The 25,541-nt window shown below is 35.4% G+C and overlaps 1 protein-coding gene across 2 annotated transcripts; it reads left to right on the plus strand.

Annotated features, from left to right (window-relative positions):
* Positions 1-1,406: 1,406 nt before the first annotated feature.
* Positions 1,407-22,186, plus strand: LOC111004113 (palmitoyltransferase ZDHHC8). 2 transcript variants are annotated; one of them, XM_045634811.1, is made up of 9 exons: positions 1,407-1,602; positions 2,162-2,280; positions 7,977-8,134; positions 8,925-9,097; positions 9,922-10,116; positions 12,191-12,359; positions 13,430-13,623; positions 14,336-14,494; positions 19,762-22,186. In XM_045634811.1, the coding sequence occupies exons 1-9, from the start codon at positions 1,511-1,513 to the stop codon at positions 20,156-20,158; spliced, it is 1,656 nt and encodes a 551-aa protein (XP_045490767.1). In that variant the 5' UTR covers positions 1,407-1,510; the 3' UTR covers positions 20,159-22,186. The 2 variants fall into 2 exon arrangements, with proteins under 2 accessions (XP_045490767.1, XP_045490768.1); XM_045634812.1 differs by lacking the exon at positions 1,407-1,602 and adding an exon at positions 1,725-1,794.
* Positions 22,187-25,541: the final 3,355 nt, after the last annotated feature.

Here is a 25,541-nt window from a genome sequence, read left to right on the forward strand (position 1 = left end):
TACAGTCGGCAGTAAATGTAAAATTAAATTCATTTAATATTTCTTTTTGTTGACGTTCATAAGTGTACATTGTTACCTACATGAATAAATAAATTTTGAATTTGAATTTTATTGCCAGTTCCTCTCTTCCGTTCCAGGCCCTTGATTCGAAAACTTGCAGTAAATATAAAATAAGAAGCATTCAATGTATATTTCTTTTTTGACGTTCATAAGTGTACATTATTTTACCTACATGAATAATATTTTAGATTTGAGTTGATTTGACACTCTTTTGTCAGACTTTATTTTTGACTCAGATCTTTCTATTAGGTCGGTAACTCATATCTGAGTTTTTGCCGGTTTCTGTCCAGTATAATATATAGTATAATACATAGATAAGAGATATTGCGGGGTAGAGTTTTGAAGACGACCAATATTTCACTCGATCATTCCATATTGTTGTTGGTTGGTCGCACGCTTTATTATCATCAATGTCAAGTTCTCAAAAATCTCTCAATTTTATTTATTTTATTTCAATTTTATTAATATTATATATATTGAAAAGTTATTTCAACGATTTTATGTTAAATGTCTGATTATATTTATTAGTTTTGATTTCAGTTTTTAAATTTAAATACATATAAGAAAATTGAATTAAAAATACGAAGCAGACTAGAAGATGTTTTATATTATACATAGTAAACAGCATGTTAGCATGTTTTAAATAAAGCATAAGTACAAAAAATGAAACTGCTGCTAATAAATATTACCGATCGCGACGAAAGAATGACATGCTTTTTCTGTACCTACAAAACTAGTGCAGCCGGTGCATATTTATGGTTCTGAAACCTGGGTCTTAGCCAGAAGACTAAACAGTAGTGTATGTAGGAAATCGAAAACTAAATTTGCCCGGAACCGAAACGAACGAGGTTGCTCTCTTTATTTTCGCGCGGAAGAATTTAGAAGAATTTTTGGCATTGTTTGCGACGACAAGACAGTGTGTGGTGTATTATATAGGCGTAACGATTAAGTATTGTATAATACCTCACATACTCAAGTGGTTGAGAGTTGAGACATGTTCAGCGAATGGCGGACGATAGGACCCCAAGCTGCTGAACTCGTAACCCGGTGGCAAGAGAAATCCCACACGACCGAGGGTGCATTGATGGGATGGAGTTGTCAAAAACTTCGAAACTATTGGTGTTCGAAATAGATTGCGATGTCGAAAGTCTTAGACCGCAAAGGCCCACAAGGGGCTGTTTAGGCATCGATGAAGATGATGACAGAATTATATACTCTGTAGTAATAATGTATTTGGTTATATCAGAAGCTTCAAGCTAAACTGTGGCCTCGTTGGAGTATTTTAGTCTATACTATAATGACAAACTGTCCGTTGATCTAAAAGTCATTGGTCACATAGATTCTCTATCTGTCACTCTGTCTGTCACATTAATAGGCGCGGCCATGTTGGTCTGTAGTGAATAAAAATCATTTTAAATTATTGCTTTTACGAAACTAAAATTGACACAATATGCCCAAATGCGACCTCAAAACGAGATACATCCCCGCGACTTTCGCCTGGACTTTACTATTGGGCACAACGTCCCTGTTTTTTTATTTTCCGTAAGTATACATTCAGTTTGCAAAGTATGAATCTCTTTGATTTGACAACTTTCACATAAAGATTGTGGAATCGCTGCTATTAATATCTCCCGACTACCTTTGCCCTATTTGACTTTATAATGCCATACACTTTGTGTTTGTATTAGCAGCAGAAACTGCTTATAAGCTTTCGCTAACTCATTATTTACTCTGGTAAGATTTTGAAAATTTCATGGTATGTTAAGTTATTCTACAATTGCAGATGGTATAAACAAGTCTCAATGTATGTTAATGACTAGCTTTGTGATAAATGTTACATGCAAATTAACTTTTAATATAAGCTTGGGATAATTCAATTAAAATGTTTGTATGAGTTGACTGATAAAAGACTATTACTACCACTAAATTTAAAAATTCTCAAATGTGTTTTTAAAATATTTTCACGGTTTATTGAGGTTGCTGTATGAACTTGGAGTGATTGTGCATAGTTTCATGTTTTTTTAATGTTTTTAAGAGTATGTAAACAATATTCAAGTCCTAAGATATTAGAACTTTAAAATAAATTACCAGTTTTTTTCAGTTGCCAATATTATCTGCACAAACACCCATGGGTACCAGCATATCAAGGTGTCATAACATTTTTTGTTTTGGCCAATTTTACACTGGCCACTTTCATGGACCCGGGGGTGATACCAAAAGGTATGTAATTTTTAAATAAGTCTCATGAGAAAAGTACCGTAAGTTGGTCCTGGATATTGAATTATACATACTCATAGCCTAAACAATTATTAAATTAAGTTTAAAATATTGTAATTTATTTATAATGAAGCTAGGTATACTAATGGTGCATTAATGACAATTGATACTATCAACAAGATAAGATTGTTATAAGAATGTGATAAGAAATAAGTAGAAATAATAAAATAAAATATGGGATAGTGATTAATAAGGTCTGGTTTGCCAAATAATGTTAGAAAATTCTTAATATACTAAAAGAAGGTGTGGAAATCTAATAACCTATTTGCATTTTGAGAATTAATATTTGTAATTGGCTTGTTATGTAATTAACCAAATTGGAGCTTTTATTTGGATAAATTGATCTTATTAAAAGCACAATAATATTTAAACTGAATTTATAAGTTTTATGTTATTAAAACTATGACACTATTTTTACATTTATTCTTTTGTTATAAATTATTATAATTTTTACAACCTGTTCCATTAAATAATTAATTGTTCTATTATAATAATAATAATAAAGCCTTTATTGCTGTATTTACATATTATGTACCTAATAAGAAAAATAAAAGTGTGAAATACTAAAAAAGTTATCTCTAAAAATAAATACTAATAATTAATCGGCAAGCCGGTTGATTTTATTATACAGCTTGTTCTTAGATATAGGCCTCCTCTAAGGACTTCCGCTCTTCTCTGTTTCGGGCTTTATGCATCCAATTAGGGTCAGCTACTCTTCGCAAATCATCTTCCCATCTTTTCATTCATCTTCCTCGTCATCTTTACTCAAATTATAATAAATTAATGCAAATAGTTCTCTGACATCAATATAGAAGTTACTTTTACATTATTAATATATTAGAATTAACAACTCTATAACTACAACATAATATTTGCAGTAACTAAACAAAATAGGCAAAAAGAAAAATTATTCTGGCAAAGTATAATTAAATTAACCGTATACTGTTCTTACTCAATTTAATGTACAATTGTTTATTTGCATCCAAGATTGTAATTGAATTGAGATGCGAGCTGTTTGTGTTCAATGTTACGGTCGAGCAGTTACTGGCTCAAGTTTTAATTAACTTTACTCTGCAAATATAAACTTTGTTGTTAACATGAAGGGTTGGCTGGATGTGGTTTATGTGTTCTTTTTTTTTTTGTTAAATGATAGTTCTTTTGTCTCTATTTCCTCTGTATTAATTTTCTATGAATAAGCTATAGACCTCAAAAATGAATTCATATTATAATAATAGCCTCTTATTCGCTGCCCTTTTTAACTTACTTGCTATTCTTAAAAAACCTAAAAGTAAATAGTCTAAAATCTAATTTACTTGGCAAAAGTTAAAAATTTATTAGCAACAATTTGAGATTTCAGAGATTAGGTTGTCAGTTGACACAGGCCTCTATCGATAGTTTTCACTTCTCTCTATCCTTTGCAGACCTACTCTATCCTTTAGGTAGATCTTCTCCATCCTTTAGGTAGATCTTCTCCATCCTTTTGGTGGATCTTCTCCATCCTTTTGGTGGATCTTCTCCATCCTTTTAATGGATCTTCTTGATCCTTTTTATGTGACCTCTTCGTTTTCTTTTCCCGTTTCTCTATTAAATATTGAATTCGCGTCAGATAAATCGGCGTCAACTCAATAATTTAATATGAAGAGGAACAATTTATTACTAGATTCTGAGGTTTGCTTAGGATATTGACGCAGAAAACAGTCTACTCCCAACTCCGTTTGAGATATTTGGCAACACTATAAAAAAAACTACGCGTAAACTAACTTATCCGTTATCTGTCCAATCTATTGAAGCTATATATGAAAATATTTGTTATAGAGATGGATAGGGCTTTGAAATTAAACGCTCGTCCTACATTTGTATCCTAGTTATACAGAAAAATTTGTCAGACCATGCTTATGACAAAAGCATTCACATTTTCGAACAGGAAATCTAGTGTACACTACATTCTTTTCACAAAGGCAACAGAAAAATTATTACCTCACGTATTTAAACATTATTTTTAGTCTATTTCTAGGAAAATTGTCGTAAAAGAGCGAGGCCATGAGGTTATTTGTCCATGTTATAATCCAATATCGGTTATCATCGGCGAACCGTTTAATCGATTTAAAATGAATTTAATAGAATTGGACAATTCGATTGAATTTGGAAAGGTGCCTATAGCACAGGGGGCAAACGGGCTGGCTCACCTGATGCTAAGTGATGTCGCCGGCCATGGACACTCAATGCCAGCTTGCGAGTGCGTTGCCGGCATTTTAAAAATTGGTACGTTTTGATCCTAAATCGAATTAGTACGGAATTACTTCGATGGGCAGCTGGTTCCACATAGTGGTGGTGCGCGGCAAAACTGGCTAGAAAAACGCTCACTTGTGGAACGGCGGACGTAGAGGTGATACGGGTGGAATCATAATATTCATATGGACCTATGATAGATATATTCTACAGTCTGCTACCTTAGTAGTTATTGCCTTTTAAGCAAACGTTCTTAATTTTGGTAAAAGTTGAATTAAAAAACCTAGTAATTTTGTTGAATCACCACTTCACATTAAAACAGCTACATACAAAGCGTAAAGATCTCTACGACTCGTATGACTTGTATGTAGTATCCAGTCAAGTATCAAGTACATTATGTTAGCTTAAAGCCAATAATTTGTACCTTCTTTAATGATTGTTTAATTAATTTCTATGAGGTTAAGGTCCACACTATTGCCGAGTGATAAAAATACGTAGAAAAAACTTTAGAGCTAAGAAAACTAGTAAATATAGTCTCTTAGTCTTTAAATTAAAGTTAGAATACGCTATACAGTTGAACTGTATTCAGAAAATTTGTATGCACCAAAGGCTAACCAACTATTTTAAAAATATGAATCACATGCATAATTGAATCCGTACCATACCATTTCAGGTACAGGTCTTCATACAATATAGTTAAACGCATATTTAACTAGTTTTCTTTGGTTTTGAACCTGCACTATTTGGCTTCAGAAAATGAAATCATTTTAATGTATTTATTTTGTACCTCGGAGATTCTTAGGTCTAGGAGAAAACATAATGAAATAACTTGCCTGCCCCGATAGGAATCGGTAGCTGTCACAGATATTAAATTTACTATACAACATACTTTCATGTGTACCCAAAAACAAATCGTAATTACTGCGGGTAAAACACTCCGAAGCTATTGACACGTATTTTTAATATCAGACTGCTAATTCATACAGATATTATTCATGCGAATATAATTGCGTTCGTTACTTGCACCTTGGTTACGATAAGACCGCAAACCTTGGAATCCAAGATTTCTTTATATTAATTAGCAGCGACGTTTTTCTCATTGTTTCCGAGATCTTTTAAAGGTATTTTTTTAATATACAACGCTTCAAAAACATTTTCTCTGGACTGATAATATGCTTTTGTTCTTTGTCTCATAATAATTGTTTTTGAATGATCTTGAAAAGTACTTTGTGATTCTTTAGCAAATTCTAGGTTAGTTGCGATGTTGTAAGAGGTGATAAGTGGGAATGTATGTTAAAATCTATTTGAATGTCATCCATACCTATACTATAATTATATAAAGAGGACAGATTTGTTTGCTTGTAACGAATAAAACGAAGAAAAGCTTAAAAATTACGGTACCTATGTTAAAAGTCTTTCACCATTTGAATACTACATTATCACTGAATATTCTGGCTATTTTAATTAAATATTTTTAAGGTAATCTCCTAAACTACAATAATGTTCGTCTAAAAATGCCAATGATATCTTTCATCGCATGTGCTGCGAAAAGTATTGATGGTAGATTAAAAATGTTCCACAATACTAAAGAACATATCAATATCTACAAAAAATGTTTAAAAAATAAATGGCCACCCGTGCGAAGCCGGGACAGGTTATTAATAAACAAAGCTAGTATTAAAATAAATGGCGTGACTGATTTCAATTCTGACCTTTATTAGTTAATTATATGCTCTTGTAAATGGCCTCTCCTTACAAGTATGGCTTTCGCATCGAACAGTGACAGTGGTAAAGGCTTAAAACTAAGGTTGTCCATGATAAGTTTTACATATTAAAATGTGTAAGTGTCCCCGAATGTCCTAGAAAGAATTTAGAGACACTGATGGCCATGCGTAATACCTGTTCAGAATCCCTATTAAATGCGCCAAAACTATACCAGGTCACTTTTCGGTAGAGTATTTTTTTTTCACAGTGGGGTCGGATTCGGATTTATACCAGCAATTTAATAGCAGCTGAGTTTCATCATCGGATGTCGAAACGTGCGCGTTTTTCAAGGCAGTTTTTGCTTCGCACTACCACTGCGGAACCAGCTGCCCACTGAAGTATTTCCGAACCAATTCGACTTAGGGTCCTTCGAGAAAAAAGCGTACCAATTCAAGGCCGGCAACGCACTCGCGAGCCCTCTGGCATGGAGAGTGTCCACGGACGGCGGTATCACTTAACATCGGGTGAGCCTCCTGCCCGTTTGCCCCCTGTTCTATTAAAAATAAAGTAAACAAAAAGTTAAGATTTGGGAATATTTTACATCGTATAACTTAATAGTATCTTCAATACACCCAATAAACAACCACAAATAGCATGTCTAACGCAAAGTCTCATCAATATCAATTTATTAAAAATTATGAAAAAGATACAGGTGTAGATTTTTTCAAAGTATATTAAGAATTAGTGAAAAAAGTCAATTTTCTTATAAAAACGTAAAATAAACTGTAACTCTGCAGAGGATGAGCTTAAAGACCTCTCATAGAACAATTTCTAGCAGGTGATGACCTCATCTAACTCCTAGTTGCGTTTGTACCACGACAATTAGGTCACCCTGTTTAAGACTAATCCCTTAAGAATTGCCAATAATATCAATTTCACCTTATAAAACCTAAACTATCACGGTGATACGTCAGTACAAATACCTAATTGCATTTCATTACTAGGAAACTTATAATGTTTTCAGACATAATTTTCTTGTCAGTCATGACCTAATTCAACATTTATTCGATTGTGTCGTGTCTTACAATGTCACGGGTGACACACTTAAGATAGCTCATAGATAAACATATTTGAATCTATGTCATGTAGGAAGTGAAAATGATATGTTGGCTGGGTATAATATACCCTTTTCTTACCTAACTAGTGTAGTGGTTTCAGCGTGCGACTCCCTACAGCCATCATGACTGACTGACTGACGAACGGACGTAGACTCGGATCCAGAGCTAAGCCTGCAAGCGAAAAAACGTCTCGTGGGCATGAGCTCTGAGGTCGTAGGTTCAAACCCCGGCTGTGTACCTATGGACTTTCTGTTTTATACTCGGTCGATCAGTGGGGGAAAATATCTCGATGATACCTGCTTATTTTGGACCCAAACATTGATTGACTAACGGTGATTAGCCAGGAGGCTAATCACCTACTTGCCTATTAGATTGACATGCTTATGAGTCAGATACAGAGATAGGCATAGACCAGAAAAGGCTGTAGCGCCACTATTGTTTCCTTACCTAATACACTATTGTTACCGGCCGACTTCATCATTTCCCCCGTACCGAATCAAATCTATACATACTTTATTCTAAATTCCCATTTACAAATACTATTAGTAGGGCGATGTAACCAATACAATGATGCTTCGTTATTTCCAGCCCCACCTGACGAAGACCGCGAGGATGACTTCCGTGCGCCGCTGTATCGCAGCGTGGAGATAAATGGTATAACGGTTCGGATGAAATGGTGCGTCACCTGCAAGTTTTACCGACCGCCGCGCTGCTCGCACTGTTCTGTCTGCAATCATTGTATAGAGGTAAGCAGTATTACACACACATATCAACTCTGAAAGGGATCGTCACCGTATCGCCGTCAACCTAACGTATGCCTAACCAAAGCGTATCAGCAGCTCCTGTACGTCAACTCAGCTCGGCCAGGCAACGCCGCGCTTCGAGGAATGTCGCGGGGGGGGGGGGGGGAGGGCAAGTGTCGATGAAGGGACCTCTCACATTAGTTCGGTTCGGAGCCTGTTCCGAGGCGAAGCGATTTTGTTACGATTCCGATTAATGTGCGTTGCAGTAGGCCGTTTCATACAAACAATAACGGCTCGAGGTGATACGATGACGATGTCTGTCCGAGTTGATGTATGTCTTGACCTTTACTCGCTAAAAATATTCCAGGAACTCGATAAACTTAGAATGTTTAATATCTATTCTTATTATAGTACCACCTTATTGAAAATAACTTGAATTACTTTGATTGGCGCTGGTCTATAAAGCTTGGCGGCTGATGCCGGCCCACTGTCGTACGTTCGGCAACCACGTCTTATTCCTTCTACTATCCCGTCTCTTGCCTTGAATTTTGTCCATAACTTTGAGCTGCAATAAGTATTGATGATAACGCGAAATGTCTCCGACATGCGACTTTACGCGTGTTTTAACAGTCAGTCTTGAAGAAATAATTAGTTTAATATCTAATTGAAATATACATATAGATAGAATTACGTATAGATAGAAAAAATCATTACAATAAGTTTGCGAGGTGGTGTCAATAGAGAACCTATTTCACATCACAGGATATGTCTAAGTATAAAAATTTGATTCCAGACATTCGATCACCACTGCCCGTGGGTGAACAACTGCATAGGTCGGCGGAACTACAGATTCTTCTTTTTCTTTCTTATTTCACTCTCCGTACACATGCTGAGCATCTTTGGCCTCAGCCTCTACTACATCATGAACCACAACAAAACGCTCACACAGGTCGAACCCATTGTGTCGTATCCTTTTATAGTTTACGTATAGAATACTCTTTTGATTTCTGAAGGAATTCTAATTCTTCTTGGAAAAGAGAGTTTTGTAACTCTAAATAGCAATTCAAATGAAACAACATGGGCGGAGTTTAAATGACATGGGTTTTATGATAATTGAAAAAGGGGGGCGATAGATCTTGGGGAAACTGATCTTGGATCCAATCCAGAACGCACAAATCACGTGGGTTTGATTTTCTTATTTAGGGATTACGTCAACAATAGTTATTTCTTAATTTTTTTATACATTGTCTATGCTTGAAAACGAAATGCATTTTCGAGGGTACCTACAAAAATGAATACGTTTAGGTATTTTTTCTGCCAGTAGGGGGGGGGGGGGTTGGATAAATTGCAGTAAATCTGCTTACGTAATACATGAACGCCCCCTCTCTGTTATGATCACGTGTTCTGATTAATTAGGCTAAGCATTATTCAGCTGTGTAAAGAAAACACATCAAAATTGATAAGTAAAGTTAATAAAAAAATAAATGAGTGGCCCTACAACCTTTTTAGGTCTTGGCCTCAGACTTTTAAATCTAATTGGCAAGTAGGTGATCAGCCTCCAGTGCCTGACACACTTCGTCGACTTTTTGGGTTTAAGACATGTCGGTTTCCTTCAGCGTTCGAGCAAATGTTAAATGTGCACATAGAAAGAAAGTCCACTGGTGCACAGTCGGGGATCGAAAGTACGACCTCAGGTATAAGAGTCGTACGCTGAAGCCACTAGGCCAACACTGCTCTACAAATCGATATGTAGGAAGTTTTCGTGACATTTTCCTTAAAACACTAATCAGAATGGTAATAATGGGTATAATAGCCCTTTTAGCGATCCCGATATTTGGTTTAACGGGTTTTCATATGGTGCTGGTGTCCAGGGGCAGGACGACAAACGAGCAAGTGACGGGCAAGTTTACGGGCGGATACAATCCATTCTCAAAGGGATGTTGGTCCAATTGTTGTTATACCCAGTTTGGACCGCAGTATCCTAGGTGAGTAATTTAAATTGTCAATTAAACCTTAGACTATTAAATAACGCTCATTTGTGGAACGTCGTTAAACCCCCCCGCTGAAGTATATCGAGAGTCAAGAACCGGATCAAGAAAAGAGAGTACCAATTCTTAAAAGGCCGGCAACGCACTCGCGAGCCCTCTGGAAATGTGAGCCTCTCCTTTTGCTACATCAAGATTTTAAAAAGAGTCTTCCAATTTTAATTACCAAAAATATTTACTGAATCGATCTTGATAAAAATTTTGACTGATATATTATATATGATTAAGTTTCTGGTAAAATTGTGAACAATATATTATGAAATTTTGCATTTAAAATAATAAAATAGCCTTCAGTAATGTATACTAAGCATAAAGCATAATAAATAAGGAATAATTAAATGTGAGGGAAGGTTTCGCTTCTTCACAAGTACATCCATGTTTCACTCAAAATCTGGCAAAAAATACCTTCAAATATCCCGCAGTTTGTCTGAAATATAATCTTTTTATTGAGATTTATGATCGCGTAACTCCGATGATAGAGAAAATCCCCACGGTTAAAAAAGTAAGAAAGCCTGACTGAGCAAAGCCAAATGTACGGCCTTGTCTCGTACACAAGTTGTAATTATAGAAGCGTCTGTAAATTGTTTTACAAAATTTTATTATATAAAAGTAACGCAATTAAAAAAAAACAATCCAAGCACGAAAATGTAAACAGCTATCAAAAAATTATAAATCAAAATAATTTGTTCATATAGATAACATGGCAACTAGAACGTCAAAAATTAAATTCATATTAAATGCATCTGCACATTAACTGCCAGTTCTCAAATCAAGGCCGTAAAGGATGAGAAGAACTGGCAATAAACTCTCCGCCACTGTTTTTAATCGCCAATTTTTTGTTTTACACAATGTTTGCAAGGAGCTGCAACCATTACACCATGTTCTACATGACATCTTTATTAAGTAATAGTTAAAATTAATTATAAAATAAATTAAAAACAAAGATTTCTCCTATATTAGCAAGAGGCATGGTAAATTAGGAGCACGCACTTACATTCTCGTAGGAATAACACGCTATTTAGATTTTAAAAGACGCTTGGAGGGATATAGGCTTAGGCTAAAGCAAGTAGGGTATTACAACCCTACATGGGAACCCTGGGATTTGGGAACCCTGAAACAGGTATATTCTTACTTAAAAGGGTTCCCAAATCTTATACTTTATAATGTTTGTCAAATAATTAAATAAAACAAATAAAAAAATTTTTTTTCATGAATTTAAAAGAAATCTTTTATTAGGTTGTGTAATCGTCGAATAAATTACGATGTCCATTGAAGTACTGTGATGACAGAATCAGCTCTAAAAGTTAGTGAATCTATTTTTTGTAGATTGGAAATCGTAGCGTATTGGCAAGCAGCAATAATATTTTACGTATATTTACACTCTAATGTATGTACACACATTGTATTGTACTAAGAGTAACTTCCCTGACCTAAATTTAAACCTTTTCACTAAGCGAATGTAATTTTTTGATAAATAAAGTATCTTTCAAGCCATTGATATCATAATTGAAAACCATACACGCAATTTTTAAAACCATCGTTTAAAAATGCACATACAACATTTATTTATTCACAAACATACATACACTATCCGTACAGTACTAAGCCTATTCGATAATGTCGATGTTAAAAAAAAAATATATACCAATGTCGGTAATGTCAACTCATTCTGGGAGCATATAAATATATTGATAGAGTCGACAGGACGGCATTCAGTTGGCGCAGCGTGTTTGTTAATGGGAGTTGGTGTAACTGACTGGTTCTGGGCCTTAAATCACTTGAAAAGTTATTAAGCCTTTCCAATAAGTCGGCCAGTTATGCAGAATTTTGAGGCAATTTTACTGTCTAACTATATAACCATAAGCGTCTCGCGTCACCACTTTTGGCCATATAGTTTGAACCCCACATACGGCTTCTAACCAATGACTTAATTATAATAACGATATAAGTTGCGTTTGCAAATTGCGATAATAGTTCAAAAAGATTTTTTTTATAAATGGTGTATCGATTCCAGCCTAGTCCGGCCATCAAAATACCTGTACAAGAGCAGTAAGAAACGACGCGAAATGACTGCGATGAACGCAGGCATAGCGACGATAGCGTCGGGCGCGCAGGTAAAGACGTATACGGCGGACAACGGGGCCGCGCATCGCCCGCTCGGCGCGCACGCGCACTACAATAAGGTGAGGGCCAGACGCTTGCTTCGCTCGGCTTGGGTCGATGGGCTGTGTGGGGAAGACATCTTAATATTAACTGTTTTGTAATATATATATATATATATATGTTATGAATATGTTATAAAAGAACAGGATGCCATTTTTTTATTAGAATGGCAACACCATGCAATATCATAGACATGTTACAGGTTGTAAATTGTCAATGTGTCAAAGTGCGTAGAATCGTTTGTTGAGTACATACTAGAATTGCTGCGCCGGACGTGCGCACTGACAGTTTTTCTATTTAATTAATAATGCCGGACGACGGTAGTGACACCAATTTAAAAAAAAATATTCTTGCACTTGGTTGGTGTGTTTTAAAAGTCTTTCTCACACACAAACCTATCAAAGCCATCGTTAGTTTTCACGTGAGCACTTGTATATATTCATAGGAACTATATCAGTCTATTTTGTCTTTTTTCATATCAGTGTCAACACAATTTATGAATGAGAGACGAAAAAGAGTAACTTTAGTTATAATTCAAACTTTTTTAATGAATATTTAGGCTTTTTTTATTTATCCTTAATTCTGCATATAATAGAAATAAAACATTGCTAAGTAGTGATATTTTATTTGCAAATAGCATCATTTAAGTCACGCTTGTAGAGCAATTACATACCTTCAATTCACTGCTATAAAGTTTATTTTCCTCTGAGCACTGATATAGTGAATTGAAGACATGGGTATGGTCTGGCTCTCAATATCTTGGGAGGTGTTATTCAACTAATTCTAATGTGTTTGTATTAAAGGCTTGGGTTTGGGTGGAAGGGAATTTGCACTGGAATATTACAATTAATTTCCAAATAAAAACTAACCTCGATCTCTACACCCATAACTTGGGTTAGGTTAGGTTAGATACTCCATTGCAGCAAAACTGATAAGCAGATTTGGATAAAATTTAAAGTCTTTAAAATTTCATTTTCGAGGAGTACCTTATTAGAGAACTTTTAATTCATGGGCACTATGGATGGATAAAAAATTGGTACCGGCAGTAAATAAGCCTCATTAGTTAAACCCGGAGCTCCAAACATTCCAGCTCTCCCCTGGGCGCGACGAGCACGAGGGTGAGATGGAGGGTCCCGGGGCCTCGCAGTCAGCGGATTGCGAGCCGACGCCCCCGCCCCTGCAGCGACGGGGTTCCTCGGCCAACTTGTTCCCGGAGCCCCACCATCACTTGCCACCGCGGCCTCACCACTATCCGCGGTTGAGCCCGCTCTCTAGGAATACTAGGTACGTATACGTTGCCAAACTAATTAATAGACAGATTTGCGAGATTTCTATGTCTTCTGGTTGTCTAGTCTGTTAAGTATTAATAGGAATTCGCGTTATAGAAAAACGAGTTTTAAGAGGGTTTACTGCTGAGGCAACTATTTATTTATTTATTCACACTTCGTTGCTAGAAAGAAACACAAATAAAACAATATATATAAATTACAAGGGATGCAACGGGTGGCCTTATCGCTATCAAGCGATCTCTTCCAGGCAACCCTAGTAAGAAAAGAAAACAATAAATAAAAAAAATGATGAGTGCAAGAAGTGCATAACCAGAAGTTATATAAAAAACAAACTATATTTATATTAATCTATACCAACTATTGATGGTAAAGTCGCGATCGGTACGCCTTGTCATATATACCTGGAAGGTACTATACTCTGATTTTTAATTCCGTAGAATTTTGACAGCTCTCATTTTTGACATGTCAGAGATTACAAATCTTTTTGGCTGGGCAGATTTTACAATTTCAATTCGAGTCTGAACATAGTATTTACATACATTTTTTTGTAAGTGAATAAATCCATTTTATTAAGTTTGATAGAAGATTCAATATAATCAATTCAAGAGACAATTCCATCAGTATTTTCTTATGACGTCACGTTCAACTATCGACTTTACAGACAACCGATTTGTTTTAAACTGACAGTCACTGTTTTTTTATGGCAGTCACGGTGGTACAACCACATCAGGTTATCGTGTGGTGATGGAGCCCCTCCGCTACGACCCGGGCTCCAATGGTGGGGCCAGGCCCTCCCCAACGATGCAGCAGAGGATTAAAGCTCTCGGCGTGCCCACGCCTTTAGCGCTCAGTAGTCCTGTGCGCAGGTAAGAACTCTCCGGTTTCTGTTTTTAACGGATAACGAACCGTTTTATTTGGGGGTTATAGTTGTGGGAACATTTTTGTTTTTTTTTGTTTTTGGTTTCAAAAATTATTTGAATCACTAATAAATACTACGTATCGTTACTTGTAGTTTGAAAATGGGAATCGGGTATTGAACTCTAAAGTAAAACAATTTAGGTACAGTACCTATAACACGGTAGATTGGTTCCGCGTTGCAGGAGTGTAATTGCATAACGCGATTGTAGACCCCCCATATTTTGTACAAATGATTTTTTCTCATAAAGGGGATTTAAAGAAGAACCTATGTTATGAACGAAATAAGTACGTACAAATACATTATAAATGTCACAATACAGTAATATAACGGCAGAAATCCCCACGTTATATGGATGGACTGAAATCGCGTAATAGTATATATCGTTAAAAGAGTACCGTGTTATAAGGGGCTGTATTAATAAAATTTGTACTGAAATTATTGAAAATATGTATACCTTTTGACGGCCATACTGAGTCGTTCATTGATGCTCTAATGATAGATTAATATATAAAGAATAATAGGATTTTATCATACGGTAGGGCTTTTTAATTTTCACATATGTAATGATCGACTCAGTACGGCTGAATTTAATTAAAAATATTTAATAAATGAGATTTCGAAGCATTTTGTTGCTTTGAAATCTCATCAGCGATCGGGTGTACGTCTTCATGTCGACACTGCTTTAGCTCCGATTTAACTTTAAGTTACATTTCATGGCCTTTTCCGAAACCATCTACTTTTTCACGAAGATTATAAATATGTACATAATATAGTGATTTGTAAAGATTTATTAATATCTCTATTACTAACTATAGAGAGAGTAAAAACCAATAAAAAGCAAAGAAATTCTCAAAAGTAAATTTAAATCATATATGAATTATAATATCAAAACAAGTGTAACTCTGTATTAACGTAAAATAAATACTGTTAAGTTATATAGAAACTTGCCACCTCTTTAGTCTTTGATACCACAGACAAATAAACGTGTGAAATCGTTTATATTATATATATAAAAATGAAGAAATAAAAAATGAAATACGAATTAACAGCAACAACAAAAAAACTTGAGCGTGCACGTACGTGTACGTGTGTACGTGCCTGTAAAATGTAGAAAAATTCATGTAAAATTCGTTTACATGAATATGAAAATAATAAAGCAAATACATTAGAAATAAAAAATAAATAATGTTTATACCCAGGATACAGTATTTGCTAGGAACATAAATATCAAAACATCCAAAACATGAACTTCCTACATGTTTTATGTGTTAAAAAAAATTATAAATTTATGTGTTCAATTGTTTAATTTAAATTGTAAACTAATTTATTTAAAATTGACAATTGACAAATTGCATCGACAATTAATATGTTGGTCTGTGGATATATATAATCTTCGTGAAAAAGTCTGTCCCAAAAAGTTGTCAAAACTCCTGTCCAAGCATTGCTTCCTTTAAATGTTAGATAGTTTTATTATTTGCATGTATAATTGTTTGCATCATGGGTAGACTAACAATTATTTGCTTGATCATTATTTATTAATTACTTGAGGCATATTACGGGCCTGATATTAACTGAAGTAGTCGTTTGTCTCTCTCTCAAATTGTATTTACTCTATGATGAAAAGAGACGGATGTACTAACGATAAAACTATGCAATTAGAATCTCTATGTACAGAGGGTACTTATCTGAAGAGAAATATGAATTATATAATAAGTAATCAACATCTTGAAAAGGCTGTCTTGCTTTTGTATGCTTGATCCAAATGGTTGAAAGTCATCTTTTTTATTTTTCATAATGTGGTACTACTAAAATTAAATTATGTTTATTAAATACACTATTTTCTTACCAAATTATAATTAATCATGAGAATGTAGTGTATTTTCTAATAACAGGCATAGGCTTTTGATCAGAAAACTGATTTTCGTATAAACTAAGACTCTAATGGCGAATGTGTTTTGTTCTTGATCTCGTAGCACATATAAATCAATAAAGTGCGAACCTCAACTATTGTTCACATACTAAATATAATTTTAAAATAAAATTTTTAGGTTTTACTAATTCTTATTGGAAAGCAGGTTACATTAGTTTTAGATCTGCCCGTTGTCTAATAACTTATGTAACCTGCTATATATATGTATGTTTTTTGAATAGGAACTAAATTTACATTTACTATCAGTTCCATGAAACATTGTTGTATGTTCAAGGAAGTGTAAGTACAAACATTAGGCAAAGCTTCAAACACAACTTCAAATAACTTTATATTCATATACGTAATACACTTATGAACGCCAACAGATAAGATGTTCAACTGATTGCAAAAACTGGCAATAAACTCTCCGCCACTCTTTTTAATCGCCAAGTTTTCAGTCATATAATAAAAATCAATCCAAGGGAATAGGATCATTTCAAAAATCCTCAAATTTATAAAAAGCTTTATTAATTTACGTTTAACGAGAGTTTTAAATTTATTGAGTGATAATTCTCTAAATTCTTGGGAGTTTCCATATAAGGTGTGGTTTATCCTGGTTGGTCGTACGCCTAGAATATGTGTTCTGTTTCGAACTAGTTAAAGTTTTAACAGCGTTTCTATTTTTCACTTGAAATATTGAGAAACACATATAAAGTAACATTCGAAAATAGTGAGAACAAAACACAAATATGTTTGATCCAAGATTTTTTTTATATACTAATACATAGGACCTATGCCTGTTATATATGTATGAAATGTGTATATAAAGTGAAGGTTGCTTACCGCGGCAGATGGACATAACGCATAGAGCCGACGTGTCGACGGTAACTAGTAGTGTGTGGGATGGTGGAATGTGCTAGAATAGTTGTCATCTACCATTTCAGATGCACTCATTTCAATGCAATCACTCGATAAATATCATTTTACAGTTATTTTAAATCAATTGTGGTAGATATTAATTACATTTTCACTCCACCATTTCATTTTGTGTTTGATGTCATTTCAATCTTGGTTTAAACTTGAGAATTGGTCGAGATTAAATGTCGCTTTTGAGTACAGTACAGATTTTCAGACTTTCTGAGAAATAACAGATAATCACCTCTAGGGAACTATTCAAGTATTACGTAAGCAGATTTACTTTTATTTATTCCACTCCTTTTTTTTTCGTTGGGAAATGCGTTACGTATACCCTCCCGCGGCTCGGTAGCCTGGTGGTGATTATGTGGGACTGGCATACCCACTAAAACCCCACGCAGCCACCAACAATCGCCCGAGGCAGGCATGGTAACAGCTTAGCCTTGTCCGCATCCAGCCACATGATCAGCCGTTAAAAGTCACGGTACTCTGCGGCCATGAATAATGTCGAATAGCTCAGCAGCAAGCAACTTGGTGTCCTACGGCGGCGCGGATGGGCTGCGGGATCGACTTGTCTGACCCTCTCTGCCTCTTTTTTATGGCGCATGGCAGAATGTTTTGAGGATTTTCCACCTGCCGTCACTGTCCGAGCTTGTGAGCTACTCTCACAATTTATTATTTATTCCACTCCCCCCCCCCAATCTCTTGTCAACAAAGCTCTCAAAAATAGTACAGGAATGTATTAATTTGTAGGAATCCTCAAAAATGCATATTTTTTCAAGCCTTGACAATGATGTAGGCAATATATGTTAAAGTAAATAATTACTGTTGACGTCATCAATAATAATATAAACCTCCCCCCCCCCCCATAGTGCTTACGTAATACTTGTGTCCCTAGCACTAAATTCTGTCAAACGGTTTATCATATCACTACATAAGTACAATGCTTATTGTCTCCCTTCAACATATAGCATTTGAGTAAGACAGCTAGACTACTACAGACGCGTTCATAATTCATATCATAGATAATCATGTATGTGTTATGGTTTTGTAGTTTCCTAGCTATTCTAGGCGCATAATGCTAGGTGTTCCAAGAGCATTCATACAAAATTACATGTATGTACTGACAATACGACTAAACTGACCTAAAAATCTTTGCCAACTTTTTTGGGAACTGTATTATTTCGAGGGAAAACAAATATGGGACTAAATAAACTCATAGCTTTGGTATCAAGTATGGATGCTCGTGATAGGGAAAGCTCGTTGGTGAATATATTAATGTGCATGGTTTTTTTGCAGATGAAATTTGATTTTATATTTTGAATTTTCATCTTTGTGTCCTGATATTGTTTTTGGGTTTCGAAATTCAGTACAGTTTTAAATATCAGAATACAAGGACATCTAGCCTGCAATTTACACAAGTATTTTGAGTAGTTGTTCTAGATGGTTCTTTTCAATTTCTTGGTACTGATCTCAATAGAACCATCTAGAACGAACAGTAGTAGTAGTATAGTGTACAGTTGGCATGGCGTCGCATGCTCTCCGTAAACGCCGTCTCGATTCGGGCCCGTTCAGAACAAGTTGTTGGCAACAGGTGCTGGTCTTCCTTTCATAGATTAGCCGAGGTTTTACTGGTCCGCTTGTTATTAACGCTCATCCAGTAGCGGTAGTACCTTTCAAACGATCTTATGGGCGAGTACGTTTTACGCTTCGTCCGGTCTGACCGCTAGTTATAATCACACCCAAACCCAATAACCTATTTCAATCCATTTTTGACCACATGAGATAGACATCCAAATATTGTTAAATTTGCCAATAACCAATCGGATTAATAGCCATCTGTCGATTCAAGCTATCCATGGTAGTTCAACTGTGTCAATAACCTGTCTTAAGATTTTAACTTACACCAGTTTTTAAAATTAAAAAGCTGTTTGATATGGTTTAAACATAGACATGTATATTTTTATATTATATGTGCGGTTTTATTTACTTTATTTGGTTTATATTGTTTATCAAATATGAGTGTAAAGAGCGAAGAGATTGCATTCTATCCGTCGCCAAAAGTGGATTGTCTTTGTACGGTTTGGTTATTGGGATGCAGATAGGAGATCTACAGTCACGGTCTGATCTGTGGATCAATCATTGGGTTCGGGCGTTAAACACTTGACACAATAACGATCGTAAAGAGAATTCGACCCTTTGCAATTAAAGAATATCGGCCTTCTGTTCGCTAATGAATGAAATCTCGATGGTATTCTGAACGCGAGTCGAGGGGCGTCGGACGCTTCTCCCCGCAGCTCCCGTCTCCTTCTGTCCGTAGGCCGTACGATAATAGCGAGCACTCGGACGAGCTCGCGCGATTAAACCCCTGACGTGAGCGCCGCGCACAGGTCCAACCCGGGCACGCCCACGCAGCCGCGCCGGCCTGACTTCATCGGGGTGCGGGGCTCGCCGCAGCGGCGGTTCCTCTCCGAGGGCGAGCTGCTGCGTGACGCGGAGGACATCCGCGAGCTGGCCGCTTCGCCGCAGCGCGGGGGATACACGTGGGTCGACCGCGCCCCGCCGCACGCCCCGCACCCCTCGCACCCCCCGCACCCCACCCTCCCGCACCCCGCGCCCTCGCCGATGGCCCGCCGCCGCGCGCCCCATTCGGCGGTGCCGCGCCCCGCGCGCCCCCTCTCCTTCGTCCGAGCCCTCGAGGTGCAGGAACAGCTGGAACGGACGCAGCAACCCGAGCCCCCCGATCGCGCCTCGGTCTACGACTGCAACTACGAGATCTCCGTCTGAAACCTCCGCGTAGGACAGTGTTAACCCCAAAGACAGCGCACAATGGATGCGATCATGCCATATGCCGTGCGATGTGTGTGAGATTTATTTGTACATAGCGTTGTGACTCCGACATAATATTAGTATAGATTGTGTAATTTATTCCAAATTTTTGACTTTGTATCGGTGACGTTATGATTGCGTCTCGATAGTTACGTTTGCGTATAAGACACTGAAACCTGGTGATAGTGTACGAAGAACTTTTGTATCGATACACAGCAACCAAACGATAGATTGATATAACGAGTAACGATTTGAATGTTTATAAAAATCGGTACGATTCGAGAACTTTGCGAACGATCCGTTCGCCAAACAGCTATTATGAGAAATGTGCCAAATATTATGTAGATGGATTGTTGGGCCCCGATGTTTCTGCAATCATTTGTGCGTGCTAATTGAAATTTTCCTTGCATCTCATATTTTTGAGATCTCGTTTCGAATTACGGCCCAAACAAAGTACTTAGATGTTTTGTGAATGAACGCATGTTTATATGACGTATCCTGTAAGATGAAAGTTAAATAAGAATATTGTTTGCATTAGTGGTAGATAGATGAGATTATATATTGTAAATAATATATTTATGACGACAGTACCATACGATTTGTTCAATGTACATAATACGTAATGATTGCGAAATTTAAATCGAAAGTATTACATTTATATTTATATACCTTGATTAATGTACAGTCACCGATTTATTTAAGATTGTAAATATATTTAAGTATGTAAATGAGGTTTCGTTGATTGCTATGTAAAAATTTGTTTATGGTGCCAGTATCGATTTTCCTATTTGACATATCAGTAGCGCCTTTTTCAACAACTGTCATTTGTCAACTTGTGTGACACATGACAGTTCTATTTGAATGTACCAATTGTCATGTTCTGTAATACACTGCGTTCGTTATATACTGTGGTGTGTTGATAAATCGCCGGTACGATTTTAGTTTGCATAGAAATAGTTTTCGGCCTATCAAATTTTTATTTAGTACCTTTCTTTACATTCCGCAGTGCAGTTTTCTTATTACTAAGGTTTTTAAACTATTTTAAAACTTAATGCTAAACAATATTTAGGATTTAGCAGACGTACTTAAACCGTGTGTAAATTTAATATCTAAGATGCATTTTCTCAGAATTCTTTTCTTTGATGCGACCATAATACATTTCGTGCAATAATTAAAATAAGTTATAATATGACAAAGAATTTTTTGTTATCACCTCATGACGAATAATAATAATACTAAAAATAAAAATAAGTCTTCAATAATAGCGTTGTCTGAGACTTATCAAAAGTTACTCATTGTAATTCTTTTGGAGACGTGGAAAGTGCATCGTAAGTTCTGTAATAACTTGATTGGGTGATAGGATAAAAATTCTAAAGTTTTAAACGGTGAAGTTACCACCGGTCTTCATAAAAGTACTATATAGAGAATTTTACTTTTATTAATCTTTAAGAAATGTCTCAATATGTTTTGTACTGGAGTCTTACATAGTTTGATGCTATTCATAGCCAGCTCAGTGATGCCAACTACTGCAAAATATTTCCTCTGGAACCAATTTCCAATACCCCTAAATATTTACTAAAGTTTTATTCGACACTCGGGTTGATAGGTTATTTCAATTGAGAATTAAAAATATATTGAAGTAGTATAAAATTTCGATCTGGGAGCTTTTTGATATTACTGTTATATGCATGAGATATATATATATATATATCATGCATATAATGCATATATAGTTTGTTTATTGGGTTATAATATGCATATAGGCATAATATAAATTATAAGTTGTGTAAAATCGAGCGTTTTTTTTAGGAAAAAATATCTTGTATAGAGTCTTACACAGCCCCGTAAATAATTGTGTCAAAAGAGCCCCCAAGACATCTTGTCCCAATAATTTGGATGGAAAACACCCAAGTTGGCATCATTGAGCCATTATTTTTTTTGATGCTACTTTACCGAGCCTCAAATAGCCGTCATATATGTGTATTGTCAAACTAACTGTCGGTGTGAAGTGACAGTTAGTTTGACAATACATTTATAGCCCAGTCATATTAGGTAAGAAAAGGGGTCAACCTCGGAATGAAAGATAATAAGCTGCAAATTGGTATGGACCTTTGTTTTGTCATTCTAAATGTTGTCTCAAAAGTCACAATCGTTATCGTGTCCGCGTCTCAAGATATTCAAGGTCAAAGGTCACAAAAATCGGTTTTTCGCGAATATCTGGCTTCCTATCGGTTAAATGAGATTTGCATTTATTATAAAAGTTGTAGGCTATAAAATTCCCTACAACTTTTGTTTAAACTTTTTTTTCATACGACCAACCGTTTTGAAGGTAGAGCGCGAAGTGCACATCGTACAGTCATATACGGCCTAATGCAAGGTCAAGCGTGAGTTATGGTTATCAGTACGTTATAAAGTCAATTATTTACAATAATTATAATTATTAAACAATGCCTATTATTTATGTTCTAACTATTAATTATTTATATTTAATTAAAGTAAGTAACTTGATTATTTATATATAATTATTCATATTTAACTATTTAAGTATAAAATATTATTAATTCTGGATTATATATTTTAGTTTTATTTTAAGTTAAAATGATAGTAAGAGTATATATTTTACACATATTTTTATTTATTATTAAATACGGCATAATATACATTTATCAAAATGTGAGTTCAAATATCAAAAGTATCTTTGTTGATTTTAATTGTAATGAAATTGGAAATGGAAGCTAATTATCTTCTTCTTCTTCGTCTTCTTCTTCTTCTTGTCGCTCAAAAATGTTCGATTCATTGTCATCATCCTCATTATCTGTCATGTTCATCTCCAAACCTTCCAGAATATCGGGATCATATGTATTTTCTTCATCGGGGTTACTTGGATACAGTGAAGCGTTGAGGCAAGCTTGTCCGTTGCACTGGCCGCAAGCTAAAGAACATTGTAGCCCTGATTTTCTGCATCCACAGCGGGAACCACAACCATTTTTGCAATTGCAAAATATTACGTTTAGTAGTTCGGCTGGTGCTGGAGGTAATAACGTTCGTATGGGCTCCAGGATTTCATTTTCAAGCATCCAGCCCCATTCTTGAGGTTCTAAGTCCTTCCCTAACCACGTTTGAATCTGGTAGTAGACACGTTTTATGTGTTGATGAGCTGCTACACTTGTTGGTGGAAGTGTTGACAGTTGTACAGGTTTATGTCTGTACGATGTGCACTTCGCGCTCTACCTTCAAAACGGTTGGTCGTATGAAAAAAAAGTTTAAACAAAAGTTGTAGGGAATTTTATAGCCTACAACTTTTATAATAAATGCAAATCTCATTTAACCGATAGGAAGCCAGATATTCGCGAAAAACCGATTTTTGTGACCTTTGACCTTGAATATCTTAAGACGCGGACACGATAACGATTGTGACTTTTGAGACAACATTTAGAATGACAAAACAAAGGTTCATACCAATTTGCAGCTTATTATCTTTCATTCCGAGGTGAAACCCCTAATATGACTGGGCTATTAAGCCTTGAGGCGTATAGTACATTTATGAACGACCGATAGATTTTTTGGAATGGATTATTATTAAAGACGTGTTGAGAATATATGAGTAAATGTGTGATTAGAATTCTATAAAATTAAAATTCAACTGCTTACATGACGTATAAAACTAAGGCATTTGCTTTTTGTAACCTATAAAATATTAAAAATTATCTCTATTAAATGTTTCCTGTTAAAAATTATTTGACGTGTGTCATTTCTGATTGGTGTATTGACGTCGAATAACCCTATGAGAAGCGAAACCGGGTTACTCGTTGAAGTTTCTTAAAGTCTTAATTCTGATGTACATGGCGTAAAATAGAAACTGTTTGTGTAATGTTGTGTGTATTAAGGAAATCTTTAACCTTTTTAATTCAATAAAATTTATATAAGAGGCCGATTAAGGCTTCAGTTCATAAGTTTATTAAAAAGGTCTAAATTGAAAAACCCTTACGACTTTGATACGACGTGGTTTAGAAATTAGTCCGGTCTGTACGAATTGTACATCAGAATTACGTAATAGGCCGTTCAAGTATCACGTATGTAGATTTATTTACGGTCAGTAATACTAATAATAATAATAGTAGTAAACGTATAAGTATATTTTTGTAGGAGTCCTCGAAAATGCATTTCAAGCATAGACAATGTGTGGGTAATATGTGAGAAAAGTAAATTACCTAAGAAGAAAATTCAAAGACAACTATAGTACGTGATACTTGAACGAAAATTAACTAAGTCTCGAAAATTTTCATAATGACTTTGATTATTCACTTGGCGTTACATGTAACAGGTTATAACATTTCCTTAAATGGTATGTCGTTTAATGTTGATTTAAGTAATGCGTGTTGTTAATTTGTCCATAAAATTTAAGTTAGGTGTTATTTAGCTCAAAGTGTGGTTGAACGGTTAGTACTGCTGTGTACCATGCAGTTGACTAAGACTAATGTGTATAGTACCTCCTCAAAAATCGTTATTACCTACGTGTACGTGGCAGTGTTTTATTTTTGTATTTTGATAAAATTCGTGTAAATAATTTTCTTATTTTATTGATATTAAACTCAATTAATCAATGACTTGTATACTTATTTCGGAACCCGTTGAATTACATAAGCTGTCTCTTCATCTAATTGTGGGCTCTCGATCAATATTTTTTTAAATAATCTGTGTTGCCACTTTAGTCGATTAGATGTTTTTTCAACCAAAGAGCCTGGTTAGTGTTCGAAAAATTGTGAGCATTAGTTATAGATACAACATTTAACGGACCTGTTAAGAGTCTAATTGCGGAAACGGAGTCCTCCACACACACACACACACACACATAGATACAACATTTTTAACGTAATAAAACAATGATTTAGTTTGTAAACTTTACTAGCAAATTTTATTATAGCTATGACTAGTCACTTTTCGAGCGGCTTGATCCCATTGAGTTACGTAAGGATGTGGGGACCCTGTATCTTCTACCGCATTTACCATGGAAAGTCTTCAGAGACGTTGTTTGGACTTATATCTGCAGCTGTGTTTCATCATCAGACAGAAGACAGCGTCAAGGCAGTTTACAAAATACCATCGGTATCACCTCGACGTCGAAAACTCTTCAATATCCGAAATATAATAATTATAGTTTTTACTACATTTAACATTGTACATCTCATTATTTTCACTTTATGGACCAGTTTTAATTAAAATATTTTAGCATATTCATACCAAAAAGTTTATTTTTTTTAGAATCTTCGTAGAAAAGAAATTCTGTAAAAATTTGAATGCGAAACAGTGAAATTTTGGTTGCGAGGTTGGTTGAAATTTG

This window comes from Pieris rapae, chromosome 4, assembly GCF_905147795.1.
Source record: "Pieris rapae chromosome 4, ilPieRapa1.1, whole genome shotgun sequence".
NCBI classification, from domain to species: Eukaryota; Metazoa; Arthropoda; class Insecta; order Lepidoptera; family Pieridae; genus Pieris; species Pieris rapae.